General features: G+C 43.1%; 5 protein-coding genes across 6 annotated transcripts in view; 3 read left to right on the forward strand and 2 right to left on the reverse strand.

Moving 5' to 3' along the window:
• The window catches only part of LOC131293225 (protein alan shepard), a 196,621-nt gene that overhangs the window by 9,453 nt on the left and 167,634 nt on the right, over positions 1-19,534 (forward strand). For both annotated transcript variants that reach the window (XM_058321341.1, XM_058321415.1), the window contains exon 2: positions 236-328. In XM_058321341.1, coding sequence (XP_058177324.1) covers positions 242-328 — 87 coding nt within the window. In that variant the 5' untranslated portion in view covers positions 236-241. The remainder of the gene's footprint in view (positions 1-235; positions 329-19,534) is intronic.
• On the reverse strand, positions 3,288-3,766 carry LOC131293722 (cuticle protein 19-like). Its single transcript, XM_058321822.1, has 2 exons — positions 3,623-3,766; positions 3,288-3,554 (listed from the first exon to the last, which is right to left on the reverse strand). The coding sequence occupies exons 1-2, from the start codon at positions 3,764-3,766 to the stop codon at positions 3,288-3,290; spliced, it is 411 nt and encodes a 136-aa protein (XP_058177805.1).
• On the forward strand, positions 4,464-5,052 carry LOC131293619 (adult-specific cuticular protein ACP-20-like). Its single transcript, XM_058321730.1, has 2 exons — positions 4,464-4,580; positions 4,672-5,052. Exons 1-2 carry the CDS (start codon positions 4,464-4,466, stop codon positions 5,050-5,052), a joined length of 498 nt encoding a protein of 165 aa, XP_058177713.1.
• On the reverse strand, positions 6,358-6,936 carry LOC131293515 (adult-specific cuticular protein ACP-20-like). The gene is made up of 2 exons (XM_058321625.1): positions 6,805-6,936; positions 6,358-6,735 (listed from the first exon to the last, which is right to left on the reverse strand). Exons 1-2 carry the CDS (start codon positions 6,934-6,936, stop codon positions 6,358-6,360), a joined length of 510 nt encoding a protein of 169 aa, XP_058177608.1.
• Positions 7,987-8,605, forward strand: LOC131293408 (adult-specific cuticular protein ACP-20-like). Its single transcript, XM_058321520.1, has 2 exons — positions 7,987-8,127; positions 8,213-8,605. Exons 1-2 carry the CDS (start codon positions 7,987-7,989, stop codon positions 8,603-8,605), a joined length of 534 nt encoding a protein of 177 aa, XP_058177503.1.

Raw genomic sequence — 19,534 nt, forward strand, 5'->3', positions numbered from 1 at the left:
GTTGATAAATTATATTTTCTAAGCATCTTTTTCCTTCCCATTTGCGACCAATACAAAAATAAGCGTTCAAGAGAAACAGATTGTATAATGGATTGATTAAATGTAACACAATTGTTGTTTTGTTTGATCCCCACATGTTGATTTATTTGATTGTCGGTCGATAAATAACTCGTTATATTTTCTACGAACTACATCATCCCTGTTAATTTATTTTTCCTTTTCTTTCGGTCTTTAGAGCAACATGCAACAACCACGCTACAGTCCGGCACCGCCGCCACCAGTAACGATACGTCCGCAGATGGCTCCGAGACATCAGACAATACCGAATGTAAGTGGACTTTTCCCAAATTAATGAAAAACAACAACACACAACAAATCCGGTCGTTTATTTTCTCCCGCCCGACACCGAGGTGGGCAATATGCTTCCACGTGGATGTGTGATTGCCCTTTAGCGCCGTGGGCGATGGGTTTGGAAAACTGTCAAAACTGTTTCCTTTCAGTTTGTGGTTCAGCCATAAAGGATAAAATAAACACAGATAACACCAAAATAGAAATAAAAACCAAACTTCACAAGGATAAGCTTTGATATAAGCGGAAGTTCTGCCCATAACAGGTTGTATACTTGTTTTTTTGTTTCTATCTAAAACCTTATTTTCAGCCAACGATGGTGGTGGAGATGCTCGAGCGCATGAGAAATACCGCGAAAATTCTTTCGACAGGAATCCTTCGCTTCGCTGCCTCTCGGCGGTGATTCCTCCTCTGCCTACCGGTATGGCCAAAAGCTCCAGCGTAGCGGGGGATTTTGTGAAATGATGGAATTCTTTTCGTGTGTAACTCTTGTCTCTGCTTTTTCCCGCTTCTCGTCCCCGCTCCATGTGGGTGGATTGTTGCGAATACTTTGTACCGCACGTGGAGGTTTTTAAAATTACATTTTCGATGTTGTTTAGTAGGTTTTACTCATAGGAATGCAAATATAAGCCATGTGCAAATGCGACCGTTTCAGAGTTTAGTTGTTTCAAAATGGAAAACTTTTCCTTTCCACTACAAAAGTGATAATTTATTTTCTAAACTATGAAAGATATGATTATTCTTGTGAAATATGTTTCACCAGCGCACATTTCAAATTGTTGGTCGGGACAGACGTCGGGACTACCAATTCGAAGTGCTTTCCATTTCCGGCGTACGCTGGCACCACATCCTCTACGCGCCGTGTTGTGGCCCGTGAGGCACGTGCACTATTTTTGGTGAGGGAAGCCTTCGGTTTTCGTGGACCCAAAATTCATTACGAGCTTTTCCGGCTTCAAATTCTCCGATAATCATTTTCCTTCGCCTGTTTCCCATCCCTGGGAAGGGAAGACCCTTCTCTCCTGCTGCAGCCCAAAGTGCGAATGAAGTACGTGCTTACTGAATGCCGTACGTGCATCTTTGCGAGCTTGTGTACCACATATTTGCAGCACCGGAGGAGCATTTCTGGGGTGTACAGGTTGGTGGATGTTGACCGCACTGTCCGGGCCTCTGCCGTTACATGGCTTAAAAATGTAATACCGAGGGACAACCGAATGTGTTCGGAAGCACTCGAAGAGGGGAGGCTGGGAATGTTTTGGTGGTGACGGTTTCAGCGTGGTACCTTTTTCTGGAGTCTTCCTACAGAAGTGGTGGGTGCTAATGCAATCCCGGCCTGATGGAAACCACCGGAAAACAGCATACCTCATCTTTTCCTCACGGGCTTTCCGGGTTGGGCCTTTATGGCCGGAAAACGTATTACTCACATATTGTCCCGAACATAAATGCACCTTCGCTGGGAGTGCCTGCCTGCCTGATTTGAATACGCTACAACGGCGTACGGGAGAACAACGGAATTCCCGGGACAGAAACGGATGAAAAATCCAATCGCTCCACGGATCCAAGCGAAGAATGTCTGGATTGGTTTGCGGTGTGGCCACCCTTCTGGTCGGCTCCATAAATGGCATTAGCACACTCGATTTTAAGACTGGACGCCCACCAGGGATTCGTGCATTCCGTTGCGCACCAACAACGTGACCAACGTATGCAATTGCAAGCTTCTGTACCTTCCCATTTTGGAGTATCCCCGGGTGGGGATATCTAACCTCACTTTCCGAGGATCTTACGCTGACACGGAAACCGGCCGAATCGTTCAAGAATAGCAGCTTTTCGACATTGTAAACTCATTCTTTGGACCAACCAACAGCGGGGGGAAAAAAAGGCGAAGATCCTTCCGTCTAATTGGTTGTGTTTCGGGTCTCACAACCGTGCCGTGTGCACGATAAGATTGTGGTTTGGGAATTATGTATTTCAATAGATTAGTGGACCGTTTGCCAGCAAGCTGGTGGAGCTTTAGCAAAGTGCTCCGATTTATTTGATATTTGGACCCCCTGGAAGTAAGCCACACCGTCGCCGTGCCATAGATATTTTCCTATCTCTACTACTCGAAGCTTACATGTGTCTCGCCGGTTTGGATCCTCGTCCCCCTGGGAGTATGTAGCCCGTTGCATCTCGCACATACTCATCTTTAGAATGCACGTTGCACACATATGGCTCGCCGTTTCGTGAATGACACTCGTTACGTGGTTTGGACTATAGTTTGGAGATTAGTCGAAATTATAGTAATAGAAATAAACCTATCTCTGTTTCTGGGCTCTTGGTCGGGGCTGGATCGGGACCTATACCACCGGGCCGCTATCTGCAGATGCTGCAAATTTGGAGAACGTGGTGTACGACGAAGGATTATAAATGAGCACGTTTTTGTCCAACGAATTTATTACCTACGAACTTCGGAGGCTACAGCTTTAAAAGCTCTACATTGCAAAAGATACGGCCTGCGGTTGTTCTCATAGTTTCATTCCGTGTTGGAACGAAAGCTCCATTTTGCCAAGCGATGTTTAGTTGAATCATAATGCATAGTCATGTCCGATATCCCTATTTCTGCCGCAAATTGCCTTGTAATTTAAACATTGCGTTTTCTTTCGAGAGTGTGCGAGCTTTTCGTTTTCTTTGCTGATTATGATGTCACAGTTGGCCGTGTTGTTGAATACCTATCTTGTGCCATTTCTCAAGGAAATGATTAAGAAAACGCTGGAAGTTGTAGATTTTTTCATTCATCATTCATTTTTTTATGTAGGAATAGCACAGCAATTTTTGTTTGGTCGACGGTAATGGACGGAATGGGAAATCTCGCTTAGGTCAGATCAAAGAAAATGTGCTGAAATCGGAAGCCCGGATCATTGGGATGCACTTGGGAGTTGGGAATGGGGAAGCGATTGGGTACCTTATTGGCCACCCTCGTAGCCCTTGCCGATGTTCTTGACGATGGCCTCAAAGCCGTTCTTGCCATCGGCGTGGTACTTCACGATGCGGGTCGAACCGTCCGGTTCCTGGAGCGTGTACTCGCCCTTGACGACGTCTCCATCGCGCACCTCCCACTGGCTCTTGTGGTCTCCGGTGTGGTAGTCCTTAACTCCGTACTCGAACTTGTACTTCGGATAGGCGTAGTAGTCCTTACCCTCGTAGCTGCCGATGCCTTCCTCGAAGCCGCCCTGGAAGTGTAAATGTTTCTCCGTGAAGTTCTCCGTGAATTTCCTGTATCTCGCTCGTTAGAACTTACCTGTTCACCACCAATACCGCCGCCAATTCCACCGCCACCGATGTACTTGTACGGAATGTGCTTGACTTCGCTGACAAATCCGTGATGTTCGTATGCCAGCGCGACGGCTACCAACGACAACGAGACAAGTACCAGCTTCTGCATTTTGCTACTGATTTGATTTGAGGTTCGATGTAAAAAGGAGTTGCTCTTGCGCTACCTCTTGATGGTGCTAACACCGAAGACTGTGTGATGCATTCTTGGCGATGCGATTGAGCTTTTATACAACACTCCACCGGCTGAGCGTCCTTGGGAAACGGCTTTGGTGTCCTACTGGGGTCGGATCTTTTGCGAAAGACATTACCGATCGAGTGCAATCGGATGTATTTGCACGCCCATCGAGGCTTTCTTCTTTTCCGCGTGGCACGCGATGCGTGTTAAAGGGGAGAACTGCACACCGGCTGCACTCAACAGTAAAGTGGGTGGTGCACTCGTAACCCCGTGAGGCGCATAAGTCTAAACACCGTGTTTCTACTAGGTGTGAAAACGCTCGAAAACGATTCTCGATGACGTTTGGGCAGGCGCAAGCGTTCATTGAACCGCACCCCAGCGGTGTTGAACCGATGAGCAACGCGAAAGTGGTTAGCCGTCAGGGAAAAGTCAGTCAGCCTGGCCCTTGAGAAGGTTATGGAATATTGTTTGTGGCAACGATTGGACACGATTGTTTTTGTTTCACGGTGGCAGTGTTTAACGCCACATGCATCGAATGAGCCAGTATAAATAGGCAAGAATGTAACACAGGACAGTATCAGTCTCAAGCTAGCGTTCTACAGCTACAGTTCAGCTAGGAAACAACACAAAAATGTTCAAATTAACAGTTGTCGCGGTGGCGCTGGCAGGAGTTGCCCTAGCCTACGAACATCACGGCTTCGTCAGCGAAGTCAAGCACATTCCATACAAGTACATCGGTGGAGGAGAGGTAGGTTGTCAGTATGGGCAAAATGCGCAATCTCGGAAGCTGTCCTTCAGATCAATGACACCTGTGACAATTTTAATATCTTCCTGTTCAGGAGGGTGGATTTGGAGGAGGCATCGGCGGCGGTATCAGCGAAGGTGGTTTCGAGGGTAAGGACTACTACGCCTATCCGAAGTACAAGTTCGAGTATGGAGTTAAGGACTACCACACCGGAGACCACAAGAGCCAGTGGGAGGTGCGCGATGGAGATGTCGTGAAGGGAGAATACACTCTGGATGAACCGGACGGTTCGACCCGTATCGTGAAGTATCACGCCGATAGCAAGAACGGATTCGAGGCCATCGTCAAGAACATTGGCAAAGGAGGTCTGCAGCAGGAGGGTGGATCGTCGTTCGGCGGTGGCCAGGAAGGACTCGGTGGTGGCTACGGATATGGCCACGGATACAGCTACAACAAGCTGAAGAAGTTCAACTGAAAAACAATCATATTTCATTGCTAAGTTGATGCTTGATGCTTTTATAATAAATCACTACACTTCATGCAGAATTTTGTTTGAACATGGTTATGTTTTTCAAGTTGGCGAACTTTGCTGGAATCTGGCTTACCTAACATCTACTAGTTTGATATTTTAGGATGATATCGTGTTACATGATATGATGCATTCTTGGACAACCGAAACTTTGTCGCTTTTAAAAACTTTTACTTACACGGTGTCTAATATATTTTCAGTTAAATTCAAACATAAATTATTTCTTTATACTACATTCGATTTTCTCGGTTGTGTTTTTTAGTGAAAGTTACATAATTGTAGATCAATTATGGCACATGTTTTGGAACAATACCAGGCCAAATTTTTGTTACCAGGTTCAAATGTTTTTGAAAACCATTTATATGTGGAACGTACGGTTTCTAGTCCAAGTTACCCTCAAATTCGAACCACTGAATTGGAAGAAAGTGGACATATTTTGATTGTTTATATGTGATAATATATCTGGCCACGCAACATAATTCATTAGATTGAGATCCGAGTGTTTAAACAGATTTAATGTAAGATTACTCATCTCTAATAGCTAGTATGAACTCCCCGAAAATCAGAAAATTTCCTCTAAGCCAAAAGACTGCAAACGTGTTTCTTTTCAAACTTTTCCTATAGCAGTTCCATTTTCTAAAAATCTTATTAATTCGCTTTATCATTCATGGAGTGTTGCTTGCTAATTCGTGGTTATTTAAGTCACGACGTTGTAGAAATCGGGTCAAAAGTAAAATAGGGTGTTGGGATTTACTGCCAGTTTTCGGTAAATGTGCGCATGGTACTGTTTTTCTCAAAAATATATTCTTGAGTACTCTTTGTATTTTGATAGCAGTGGCGTTAATTTGTTTGTTCCAAGTATCATAATTAGTATTTTGGCTTAGTTGGTGTCGAGACATCTTTGCTGCTTTTTATTTATCTATTTCCCCATTACCTGGTCTAGATATAGACTTACTCATTTGATTTATTTAAATGCAAATATTATGTGACCAACCAACATTGATCATCATCGTTCAAGAGGTGAAGTGGTGTGGTTTAGGCTGCTGAATCCACTTTCGGCGGTCACATGCCGAATCGGTCTAATGGCTATGTCTATTGCAAATGAAAATTATTTTATGAAATTAATTATACAATGTTTTTTAATTGCAATTTCATAGAAACTGTAATACTTTTTATTTCATTGCTTCATTATTATAATTTTTCTGCCTTTGTCGATATCGATAATACTTTCTACTGGATTTGTTTCGCCGTTTAGTTGAACTTCTTCAGCTTGCTGTAGCTGTATCCGTGGCCATATCCGTAGCCTCCGCCGAGTCCTTCCTGGCCACCGCCGAACGACGATCCACCTCCCTGCTGCAGACCTCCCTTGCCAATGTTCTTGACGATGGCCTCGAATCCGTTCTTGCTATCGGCGTGATACTTCACGATACGGGTCGAACCGTCCGGTTCATCCAGAGTGTACTCTCCCTTCACGACATCTCCATCGCGCACCTCCCACTGGCTCTTGTGGTCTCCGGTGTGGTAGTCCTTAACTCCATACTCGAACTTGTACTTCGGATAGGCGTAGTAGTCCTTACCCTCGAAACCACCTTCGCTGATACCTCCTCCAAATCCTCCCTCAAAACCTCCCTATGCGAAAGAAGTATATGGAAGTTATTTAGAGTTTTGGAACTCTTTCAATACTGCCGACTGTCTTACCTGTCCTCCTCTGATGCCACCACCGCCGAAATACTTGTACGGAATGTGTTTAACTTCGCTGACGAAGCCGTGATGCTCGTAGGCCAGAGCAGCTCCGCAAAGAGCGATCAAAGCAAGGGACAATTTGAACATTTTGTATTAAAGTTATTCGATCTGGTTTGGGTTGCCTTCGTTGAACTTCTTATAGCAAGGGCCGAACTGCAACTGTTGCTGTTTGCTTGCCAGCGTTTAGTATTTATACACACGACCTCACAACTCTCCGGGGTGCAGGCTTTGCTTGAAAAATTAGTCTTTTGCAAAAGTGAAAACGTGAAGCATCACCAAAAAACCGTGTGTAAAATGTGGCTTAACCGTTGAAGAACTGTTCTTCTTTCAAACGCTTTCATTTGGTTCGTTTTGCACGTTTCGTACGCAGTGTCAACGCTTGACGGATCGCATGCGGGGTTCGAACCTTAAACGAATCATTGGGAAATCAGAGTGCTATCGATACAGTAGGGTTTTTTGTGTGAAGGTTTAAAGCCACAGCCCGGTGCCTGATTGAGAAAGAACCAAGTTGTGCATAAATTAGCACGTGAAGAAACTTTTCACAAACCCTTGCGAGTTAGAAAACGTTGGTATGATTTGAAGTGAGCTACGTTGCATGTGGATTTATAAATCCATACCACGCCTAAGTGGGTAGTTTATGGTGGCAAAAAATCTGATTTTCTTTCATCCTTCACTGGGCGCTGTCATACCATATGCACACAAATTACGCTATATATAAGTCCACCCGATGAACCTTTTGCCTAGAGGCACGGTTTGTCGGCAGGGGGTGGTGTTGTTGCTCGGTGCTTAATTCAATTAAGCCGTTTGGTGGCCAATCATGGCCATGTGATTGGGCGTGCGTGGTATGCGGATGCGGTCATCCGAAGAAAACCTTCGATCGAACAAGGGTGGGTGAAGAAATTGATGTCCGAAAACAAACTGTTTGTTCTTGCATCCTGCCCACAAAGGATGCATCCGCAACTGTGCAACTGCATCGAAGGTCAGCGGCGTTGAAACATATGTAAAATCTATGTGTATGGAGGGTCTTGAAAGGCTATTTTGGGGGGTATAAAAGCGACCCTTGGCTCAACTGAAGGTATCAGTGAAGGCACAACAGTTCTAAAAGCAGCTTCATTAGAAGAAAGTCCAACTATTGAAATGATGAAGTTTACGGTCGTCGCTTTGGCCCTAATTGGTGCCTGTTTGGCATACGAACATCACGGCTTCGTTAGCGAGGTGAAACATATTCCGTACAAGTATTACGGCGGTGGTATCGGTGGAGGCATCGGCGAAGAGCAGGTATGAGAATGATAAGCTTTGGAGTACGAGCTGGTTCTTACGAATATGCTTTTCTTTGATTTGGTGCCCGTAAAACAAAACACAGGAGGGTGGCTTTGAAGGAGGATTTGGAGGAGGCATCGGCGGAGGTATCAGCGAAGGTGGTTACGAGGGTAAGGACTACTACGCCTATCCGAAGTACAAGTTCGAGTACGGAGTTAAGGACTACCACACTGGAGACCACAAGAGCCAGTGGGAGGTGCGCGATGGAGACGTTGTGAAGGGAGAGTACACTCTGGATGAACCGGACGGTTCGACCCGTATCGTGAAGTATCACGCCGATAGCAAGAACGGATTCGAGGCCATCGTCAAGAACATTGGCAAGGGAGGTCTACAGCAGGAGGGTGGATCGTCGTTCGGCGGTGGCCAGGAAGGACTCGGTGGCGGTTACGGATATGGCCACGGATACAGCTACAGCAAGCTGAAGAAGTTCAACTAAACGGATCAATGCACGCCTCAACAGTTTCTAGTTAATAAAATAATTATCTGAGTATTCAAAGTATGCCTCAAGTTCAAGGTGATGTTGAGAAACCCTTTGATGTGGGTGTGTATATAGCTTAGGTACCATGCATGAAGTCGGACTGAATTGGCCCGTCCATTTAGTGTTTTGCAAGTTTTCGCTACGGTTAGTTGATTCGTTGGGGGATTTGCGGGCGATTCAGCACCGAAACCTCTTTGTTTTTTTTTACAAACGAACACAGTACACAAGTACTTCGGTTTAGGTATGAAGTGTGAACGAGCCCAATTGATTTCATTCATTCTGTGTTCTGGACTGAATAAAGGAAGCTCCCGAGCATCTTCTAACCTGTATCTTATCATCGTAGTCAAATTCTCGAATTATTGTTTAATTGCTACAAATTGGTCCCTCTCGTATTCACGAAAATTATAATGCTTCCCAATTTCACTGTCTAACGGAATGGTTCTGGTTCAGCTTCAGTCCTACTTGCTTTACCATCACCCTGAACAGTTTCTGCTCGCTATCGTTTCAACCGTTTGTTATCATTATAATTCCTTGAAGGGAAAGGGTTGCCGCTTTAATGTCACTGCTACATAATAGGCTTAAATACAAACCTAATGATGTTATGGGTAACGGTTACAGCGCTAAGCAGTAAGAAACTGTGTTAGATGGTATCGCCAAAAGAAGGACGCTCGAACGTTCGGTTGAAATTCACCACAGAATATTCCTTCCTACGCATCGTCAAAACGGTGAGGTTGGATGGGATTGGAGGATGTGTTTTCATTTACCGTATGGTAAACGAATCAAAACAAGTCAAGTCAACACCACCATTCTACTTCTAAAATTATCTCCATGTCGTTTCTCCTCGTGCCAGCTTTAGTTAACCGCTTAATTTGCGAACCAGTTCTTGTTCACTTTTCTTCGCGCTTTGCCTGTTGGATAAGAGGCGGCTCAGTTCCTGTTGCCATCACTTTTCCTTCGTTCGCGGGATAGGCTGGCGTAAACGAGAGTCTACGCCCAACCTTCCGGCTTGTGCCTACGGTCGCTTACGCTGGTAACTGCTGTACTTCACTATGACAACTCTTAATGTATGCGTAAATAAACAAAGCAAAGCGCGTTGTGTCGCGTTCTTGCGGTTTTTTGGGTGCTGTTTATTCCGCGGAACTGTGTTTCCGCCATTAGTTGGTAGTTTCGTCGGGTGTTCCAATAGGAACAGAGGTAGAATAAACCAACACATGAATCTGGTAGAGTGATCAGTATCGAGATTGTTGTTATTGTTGGTTTCAATTGCAACGTGGTTGCTATGCACGTTCCTGTCCACTTACACCCTCGTGTAACCACGAACTAAAACATCATATTTTTATCTTCAGGTAATTTTCACTTGTGTTTTGCCAACACCGGCAAGGCATTTGGAAAAGATGGAGCATTGTTCAACATTTAATTACATGTGTAATACATAACTTTAATATGTAAGCATGTGACAACTTGATGAAAATGGATTATTTAAAAAAATTGTGTCGAAATAAACCAACTTCAAAATGTTCATGTTCAGCGAAATGTAATATCTTGTTTGAACATTGAACATTTCAATAAGAAATTAGTAAAAGTAAAGGTACCAAGTATTTGATCGTTTATTGAGCGAACTGAAGTTTTTCACTCTCAAGTTTTCTCTAATTCAGCATGCTCGAGCTTTTGTTTCGAGGAAAACTAGACACCATCCGTCGTTTAGTTTTTCCTTTGTTGCACAATTTGTAGTAAATCCCGACGATTTGCGACTGTGGCGATCACACCCAAAACCAGGTGACCACAAAGAAAAACTAATGCTTTTGATGTGTCTCTTTTTTGCTACTGACTAATGCTTGCTGCCGTATCCCATCATCATCTGCAATACTACCACCTGCACCCGCACCAACCCACCTGGGAGTTGCAGGAAAATTTATGGTCGCTCCCCCGATCGGAATCGATAAACATCTTGATTTGATTTCCAGCACGGGAGAGCACGAAAGACGGATGTCAGCTCATGTAACATTGATGGAAAATGGTGGGCGAAAGAATTTCATCGACCAATCGAAATGCTATGCAGAGCTAAAAGGGACAGCCACCCTTAGCGCTTGTCGAATGGTAGGCGACTGTTTGTGTGTCTCGGTCGTTGGTGCTTTCCGTACGATTCGACTGATTACGACATTATGAGAATTGTGCCGACATCGATGTCCTTTGCCAACGGGCTTGATTTGCAAAGGAAGCAACTGTTTTTTCTCAATTTTGCATTTAGACACAGAATTGAACAAAGCGTTCTATGTTTACACTTTTTTTTCAATTTTAACTCATCTTGTATCTTTCGAAAACAAATTGAACAAAATTAACGATATCAAATTTATCTGTTGTTGTTTTAAACTGTTTATGTAGATTTTTATGAACAATTCAACTCAACACGAGTGATAATTTTTCCTTTTCGGAGAATAGAATAAATGATAAGAAAACAACAAAACTTAATGAACTTACTATGGGAGCAATAGATTTCCTGCACCATTTCCTCTTGTTATAATTCCTACCGATTTTTTGTTTGCTCTAGCACCGTAAGGTGTTGGTTTTTTAATTCAATCGCACTTTGAAGTATGCGGCAACGTGAAACTAACTAACCCGGGGGGCCTGAAACGACGATCCAATTCAATTCAACTGATGAGTCTTGTCCACTTTCCATCCACTTCCGGACTTGATGAACTTCCCTGCGGCCAACTCCAGCTCTTCCGCTTCTCCGTGTTTCAGGCGAGTCATAACATCCGAACAGCTGGACTGCTATCGTCCTGGTTGCAAGTACACAAGCTGCGTACACGAGTCCCGAGCAGCCCCAGTTAGTATCACCCAGCGCCAACTAGCCTCCTAACTTCTCACTTTTAATCGAATCAGTGTGTAATGTCACACTCACTCACATCCGGTCGTCTGCGGGTCGAGGAAGCATCGTCGTGTTTGCGGTTTTGTTCCGGGCTGGGGTTTTTTTCCGTATCCTTGTAGCTTTTCCGGCTCAACTGCATCGCGTAGGTGCAACAAACTTGCCCGCAAGGAAACTGGAAAAGTGCAAAATTAGATTGCATCTGTTTGCGATAGGAGCGATCCACACGCCTCCTCTGGCTTGTCCATCATCCTGCAATTGGTTGTTATGGGTGTCGCAATCGCAAGGATAGTCACTTCCGGTGCATGGCTTAAATCCTAAGATGCTTCAGTCCATTTCTGTGCTTCGGCGGCCATATCTGATTTGTGGCAAGACAAATTGTTTCGGTCGTCCCATAAGTTGTTCGGTTGTTGATGTTTGAGGGATGAGTTTTTGTTGAATTTGCAACCACTTTGGAGATGAATTCCAACGTTTCCAAACGTTCGTTGTTTTACTAAAGGCAATATCCATTAAAAACTTTTCACTCGAATGCAATCGCAAACGGAGGGATATTTTTCACAACTAATTTTCCAACGGCCCGATGCAATTGGTTAGCATTACATTTGTCCCAGTCCAATTCTTAAAACCATTCGGGTAAGCGTTGAAAATCCCACAATGGAGATGCGCATGGAAAAAGGCTAGTGCAGAGAAGGAATGGATCCCCAAAATGGAGGGAAAATTTGACAATGAAATTGTTATCCCACATAAGGCAGTGTGCTGGTAATGACTGTTTCAACAAATGTTCATAATATTTTTAACCACAGCATTCCAAGGGTGGCACATTTTTTATAGATTACATTTTTCGTGGCGTAAGTTTTTGAATTATGGTGGGGAGTACTAAAACATATTAGAAGTATTTCGGTTTATTAAAGTAAAAAAAAGTGTTAAAATTGATCACTGTTATTTATTGTTTACTTGTTACGTTCTATTGTTTGTGTTAGAATCAAGACTGCGTAAGGTAACTGCTTCGTCTTATGTTAATTATTTTTCCATTCGCTCGAGAAATGTCCAAAAAAGTTACTTCCTTACGTCTAGTATTCATTCGCTGGAAAGATAGGAAAGTAAACAAAAGTTGTTCAAAATATTTCAATACTTTTTAATGCTTTTCCTTTAGTCAACATAATTTTAAATGCTCTTCTTTTGATTTAGCCTTTTGCGACATTTACAAATGAAAATTATATTTTTATGTATGTGTATTCTAAGTGAAAGAGTATTACAGGTCACTTTGTTCGGTTTTTGTGGATGTTTTATGTTGTTTATATTGCTACAATATTTTTTTTTAATTTTAGCTGTTCGCATAGTTTTAGTAATTTTCGCAATAGTGTACATGATGGTTCAGTTTAATTTTATACATGTTTTAAATACAGTTTTCTACAGTTTGTATTTGCAGAATATCTATAATCTGTTCCTACTTACTACTACTCCTGACCGTTGGCATTCGGGAATGTGAAACCTATCACTAAAAAAAAAGCGAAAAAGCTAATTGAAAATGTTTTAACGGCAGGCGGCCCTACCCACTATGCCAAAACGTTATCAGCGTTAAAGTAATTCCACCCACTAATGGCTATCAGTGTCGCGCGGTATATACGCCCGCAACAACGATTCTCCCGTGTGCCCACGGTCGATGATGGTGCCATGTGGATGTGGCATGTTGCGCTTCTGGCTTCTGGCTTATCTTGCAGGGGCCATTCAGTACCGCAGCATTTGTCTCGGTATGTGTGGTGCTCGCTAGTAGTAGCAATGACGCGCGAGAACACACTGCCTTTCCAACACATTCCGGTTCCAAATCTATCGCCGTTCGTTCCGGCGATTTTTCGATAGTGCCGATGGCAGGCCGAGGTAGTCCGACATACCCTGGGAAACGGGTGTTGGGGGGAATGTCGACAGACACCAACCGGGATCGAAAGGCTTTACCCTTCCGGTTCATGTAGTGCGCGGGCGCCGTACCGACGTCCGACACGGGAACTTACTTCCGTGTTCGTCGATGTTACGATTTTTCGAGGCTTTTCTATGGATGCGGTTCTTTTAAAATTTTGTTTAAGCAGTGAAATTTTGAACATATTTTGAATCGTGCGAATATTACACCTATATTTTATTTTTGGTTTCAAAAATGTCAACAATGTGATGAAATTCGGGTGCCTATTTTTTTTTTGTAAAATATGGCTTTCAACCTAAAGTGCATACAGAGACCATAACCGTCTGGCATTGAATTATTTTTTGCATTAAGCCTTGCGCTTCTCTGTGTTTGTTGTGGGTATAGGATAATATGAGGCAATATCCACCTATAGAGGTAAAATGCATCTTTATGCTTGAACTAAATATTATGATTTAAAAATATTTTTCTGATAAAAAATGTAACATTTACCTGTTACATGCTCTTTCGCCACTTTTAACACTTTGTCGTCCAGTTACAATCCTTACGGATGTAATAAATCCGTATCGGTTTTCATCCGATCACATCATTTTGGAGTGCCGCCAACGCTGTCACTTGACAACAATCACATCAAACTGGATGTAAACATACGTCAAATGGAATGTAAGCAAAGTTAGCAGAGGGTGTTGCTGCACGTAAGCATGTTCGCATGCGGAACAAAGAGTATAAGCACGCCGGCCCAATGTGAAGGGATTGGTAAAAACGCGCCTGTCGCCCTTTCCACTCGAGCACCTTTCCATTACACATTGTTTTGATTGAGTGCAATCGTTTATGATAAAATTTGGTTAAAAAATTCATTAAACCAAAGGTTGTAGAAAACCAAGCAAAGGTTCAGCTGCCCAAATGATACATGTATGTATGTAATAAGTGTAGCTTACTTCTGTATTACCAATGGTGATTGGCGGTGGGAACTACAAACAGAGCAGAAATATTCTTTAAAAAAAAATTTTTATTGCTCGGGACCGTTGTATGCAAAGAACAAGATCAGGTCCCTTAAGTAGTATTGGTGGGTTTCACCACACGATCAACCATTGATAGCTGGCGATGTTAACCAAAACTGTGCGAAAATACCTGCGCTACTCCGGAAAGTGGTCCCCTTTTGCTGGTTGGGAAACGTAAGATGCACCTCCTTGTACAATTGATGGCGACCGCTGTATGAATGGAGCAGAGTTGGATGCGATTGTTCTGGAGAGTAATGCCCCAATGCCCTCTCGTTTGATGATTTATATTTAATATCGTAAGATACTTTCGTCCCTCTCAAACCTATAGGGTATGGGTAAGCGGTGGTACTCATCATCATCTTATTAGTTTACTACTATATTATTGTTCAGGGCTGATGAGGATTGCTGCTGTCATCCGCGAAATGGGTGATATTGCCATAATTTTAAATAGCCAGATGTCATTAGTGTTAAAACAGTTCTGCCCCATAATTAAATTAAAATCAATTATACAAGTTAATTATTTGGGAAACTTTGTCTTTGCATTTTTAATTAATTTTATTTATGAATCAAATAAAAAAGCTTGTTTTTGAACAATTAGCAAAAATATTAAGTTTTTTAGAGAATGAACCACTGCTATATTAGGGTTTCAAACGTTCATTTGATACTTAATAAAAAATAAATAATTTTTAAATGTATCAACCCCGTCAAAACGGCTAATTCAAAAAATTTTTATTTTGTTATAAATCCAGAATGCAACATCATTAAGTTTTGATGTTTAAGAAAAAGCCTAAAGAATTAGTCTCAACAATATAAAGCATATTTTTGTTTTACACTTCGATGGTGCATATTGCCTCAGCTTCCCTTACCCTAATCCACGCAGGAAGGGTGGGTGGAGTTCTTCCGCGGAAACACGCACATTTTAATGCTTTCCATATCTGCCAACCACTCCTCGTGCTGTCCACGTGAGCGAGAATGTGTTCGTTCCGTCGGCATTTGGGGGCTTCTGCACACAGCCATGAACGTTTGTTTCTCCGGCGTACGGTTTCTATGGGACGGAGTTATGTTTCGCGGTCCAGCGGTTATGCTTGGTGTGGGTGGAATGCACAAGCGCGTATAGAGGACCGTGTAAGCGAGACGGTCGCATCGATTGCATATCCGTTAGCCTTATCTAGCGCGTGATTCGTCGAATTGCGATGGTATTGTTTTTCTTCTCGCTAAATTCGACCTTCCTTCTTCGAATCCCATTTCTCTTACTTTCTCTTGGCGTACAACATGATTTGATGCTCCCATTCTCTTTTCACGATTGGAATTTTGATGGAGCATTAAAAGAAGCGGAAGCTGGCATCCAAGAGTACTACTCTCAAGTTTTCTCTACCTCTACCCTTCTCTGGGCATCTCTCCCGAATGGAGATCGATTTCCAACTTCGCGTTTTCTTCTCCTCTGAGTTTTCGGTGCGCAGGTGTTTGCGCCAGATGAGAGGCGGAAGAAATCGCATCCGCCGGTTCTCTGCGTGGATTGTTCGCGATTATTCGAGGAAAAACTAAAGAGCTGGAATGTGTGGAAAAGCCATAATTTCGGTGGTGGTGCCTCAACTGACTTGCCACTACTACTTGTGTGCGACTACAGCACGTGTGGTGTGTCACACAACGACCACAATGGAAAGTCGTAATGGGAAAGTCTAACGCTGGCGTTCGCCACACGAGAGCAACGAGAGAGAGATGGAGAGGAAAATGAGAGCGAAACGGCGAGAGACCTAGAGCAAAAGGATGTGTCGGTGAGCGGAAAACCCATTGCCCTTTTTCTTTCCATCGTCTCAACCGGCTCTCGCTTTCCGGTGTTCGTGGTAGTTGTGAGTCGCGGTGGGAAAATAATCAATAATCGGGAAAACGGACCGACGAGGGTGGAAAGCGTTGCGCCGTCATCGGAGGGGGCAGAGAGAGGGAAAAGGGCTGGAATTCTCTCTCTTCGGTCTGCTCGGTTGGAAAATTCACCGAAAAGTTCGACGTCAGAAAGTGTCCCGATTCGGTTGTTGCCGGTGGTAGTGTGTGCGTTGTGTGTTTTTCGTGGTTTGCAAGGTTTTTCCCGTGCCAGCATCTTCGCATTCGCCAGTTTGTGCAATTTTGGCTGCAGGTTGTTGTGTTTTTCTTGTTGTTTGTGCAATTTCGGGGTTTTTTTTTCAAACGGTTTCCGCGAAAATTGCATTCCAGCATGTACTGCATTTCCTTCTTTGAGGGTCGAGGTTACTGTGTGCATGTATGTGTGTGTGTACGTGTGTGTTTGTGTATGCGCGCGAGTGTTGGATGCATTTGCACACACTCTTCTGCATGTTTTGAGGTCGAGCGACTCACGTGCACCCGGTGTCTCCCCGCATCATCCCAAACCCCTCCCAATGCATACGCACACAGGCACACACATACACTGCCTGACAGGAGTTCACTTTTCCGATAGCACTGAAATCGATCTCGCTAATCGATACCGGTGTTTTCCGGTGAGCCAAACAAACGTCGATGGAGAAAAGAAAAACAACGGATTGTGATCTCACGAGTTTCCTCCATCTAGACTTTCGAATGCCACACTCGAACACATTTCGGGGCGAGAAGTGTGAAGCAACCGTTTCAATCCGGGAAAAGCGACCCTAACTGGAATCATAATTAGCTCAGCCCGCCGAGTGATCGATCGTGCCGGGGGAAATGCCCGGATAAACAGCGAGTTGTGAACAGACAGAGAGGGGTTGCACGTGTGTCTCCACCCTAACCCTCCCCCCCCTCCGCAACGGGTGTGCGTGTGTGTTTGCTCGTCTGAGGGAAAACCCGTTGTCCCGTTGGGGAGCGTGCAATACGAACGGGTGTGAAATGTTAAAAGTAAAACAAAAAGTTACGCCACGTTTCTCCACTGCATTTTCTACGGTCCGGTGCGTTTTTTTCCTTCGGGGATTTTGCTTTTTGTTTTAGAGCCACACTCGAACTTTTTGACCTCGCGTCCCCGAAAGTTTTTATTTTCCTCATTTAATCGGCACGAGAAATCAACGAGCACGAACAGCTGCGGAAAGCGATCAAATTATTTTACTTTACCACATCTTCATACGAGGAAAAACGCACAAATGGACATTTCATCATGCATGCCGTGCCTGTTCTGTCTCTCAGTCAAATGCACTTTTGTTGCATGATGCATTTCCGAAACCACATGTCAGATTTTTGACGAAAGCTATTGTTAAATAGAGCGGTTTTGCATTCGTGGGTGCAGATGTGTGACAGGGTGGTGAGATGCTGTGGTGATTGTGTACATCAAAACCCATTTAGTGGCGGTTGACGGTAGGGAAGACACGCGTATGGTTGTTAGAGCCATGAACAGTTAGCATCAGTAAGCCAGCTATTTTTTTTTTTCTTTTGAAACTGGTAGCGGAAATAGTCAACATAAGGAAAACAGGCACTAAAACTAAACAGCAGTGAATTTCAAGAGCAGTCGCTTGTGTTCTTCAAGCTAGTTAAACCATCTTTGTGGTCTTTTATTTGAATCTGCCTTGAAGTATGAATAAACTTCATTTGAAACATCGAATAGAAGTGTTCGCTTTTAAACCATTGTTACCTTTACTGTATACTATTAAGCGATGGAACATTGTTTTTTTAATCTTTCTTAAGCAGGTTGTAGAAAAGGAAATGCATTTTAATTTTTTATGAATATTCCGAAATGTTTAGCATGAAGCAACACTTTAGTCAGGCAGACGAAAAGCTCTCAGATACTCCATTTTGACTTGCCCGAATTTAAATCAAATTTTTTTATTTACTAAATCTATTTACCTTGCACTCGGATCCGGGGTTTAAGCACGTCTGGTAAATTTAGTGTTCATAAAATGGTTGCTTCGTTTAATTACACATTTATTTTACTGCTACACTTTTTTTTTGCTTTGCTGGGAATTTACGTCATTTGAAACACTTTTTTCATAATGAATTATGAGTTTTTTGACGATAACCTTGGGATCAATTAGGATTGTTTCTATATCTTTTGTCTCCGAAGTTGTTAGTTAATCCAAACTTTATGTAGTATATCAGTGTTTCAGAATTTGGAACTTTTACTAAAAAATATCGTTTTTTTAACAGATGGATTTGATGTCTTTTAACTTTTTGATTTTCTTTTTATTTGTTTTCCTCCAAAAATGATGAAATCAAAGGTAAAATCAATAACAACCAGCCTAGTTTGCTATCTAACAAACCATCCAACTTGTTACATTTCACAAAAATAATACCAGCAATGGTGAGATAATGCTGTAACTCGGAAATGTAAATTACAACTACAACAAGAGAAGTGTTTTTTGCTATCGATATGCTTAATCTGTAAAATTTTAAGCCGTAAATGCATTATCGGAATATGTGAACTATCTGTGAGTAACATGATGTGTGTATGCTTAAACTAAATTACATTTGATTTTCTGCACTGTAGTCGAAAAAGTATACTGAAGATCGGTTGGTCGTGAGTGAACTATTGGGCTAATAATTTGTTTTATTTGCGTCATTTTTTGTGAAAATCTTCTCAGTCCTAATCCAGAAAGTGTAAGTGTGCTCTTGGAAAGCAGGAAATAAAAACTGTGCCTGAGGCTGTACCACAGTTTCCTTCCCGGTGCCATTCTCTACACGTACAGTGTTGCCGATTTTAGGCTTCTAGTGAAACGTACATCGACGACGACTACTCCTGGCAGTTAGTTATTAAACTCGGCATAAATTCGCACACATTACTCGGAGATAACTTAAGTGCGTTCTTTTGCCTCTGCAAGTGCGTGTGTGTGTGTGATGGTAGTACTGCTGGACGGAAGTCGCACAACCTACACGATGATGGTAAGTCGCGGTTCGATACGGATTCCGTGAAAGCGCGGTTATCGGGGCTTTCTGGGGAATTATTGTGGGCAAAACACCATCTGTGAGATTACAAACCCACCTACGTAGCAGAGATAGGGAAGTAGCTTGCACGGAAAGGTCACTATCTCGGCAAAATGATGGGCGAAATAACTTCCACCCGGACTTGTGACGACATATTACCTAATCCGATCAGGAAAAGCATTAGCGTGTTCTTTCTTTCGCCGCTGCGTGTGTGTGTGTGTTAGTACTGGCCGGCG

Source organism: Anopheles ziemanni, chromosome 2, assembly GCF_943734765.1.
Source record: "Anopheles ziemanni chromosome 2, idAnoZiCoDA_A2_x.2, whole genome shotgun sequence".
Classification (NCBI taxonomy): domain Eukaryota; kingdom Metazoa; phylum Arthropoda; class Insecta; order Diptera; family Culicidae; genus Anopheles; species Anopheles ziemanni.

Bases quoted from the DNA above. Each gene is read 5' to 3' on its own strand.
- LOC131293722 (XM_058321822.1), bottom strand. From the start codon at position 3,766: ATGCAGAAGCTGGTACTTGTCTCGTTGTCGTTGGTAGCCGTCGCGCTG. The intron at 3,555-3,622 runs GTAAGTTCTAAC...TTACACTTCCAG, and splicing joins GCGGTATTGGTGGTGAACAG to GGCGGCTTCGAGGAAGGCAT.
- LOC131293619 (XM_058321730.1), top strand. From the start codon at position 4,464: ATGTTCAAATTAACAGTTGTCGCGGTGGCGCTGGCAGGAGTTGCCCTA. The intron at 4,581-4,671 runs GTAGGTTGTCAG...CTTCCTGTTCAG, and splicing joins AGTACATCGGTGGAGGAGAG to GAGGGTGGATTTGGAGGAGG.
- LOC131293515 (XM_058321625.1), bottom strand. From the start codon at position 6,936: ATGTTCAAATTGTCCCTTGCTTTGATCGCTCTTTGCGGAGCTGCTCTG. The intron at 6,736-6,804 runs GTAAGACAGTCG...TCTTTCGCATAG, and splicing joins GTGGCATCAGAGGAGGACAG to GGAGGTTTTGAGGGAGGATT.
- LOC131293408 (XM_058321520.1), top strand. From the start codon at position 7,987: ATGATGAAGTTTACGGTCGTCGCTTTGGCCCTAATTGGTGCCTGTTTG. The intron at 8,128-8,212 runs GTATGAGAATGA...AACAAAACACAG, and splicing joins GAGGCATCGGCGAAGAGCAG to GAGGGTGGCTTTGAAGGAGG.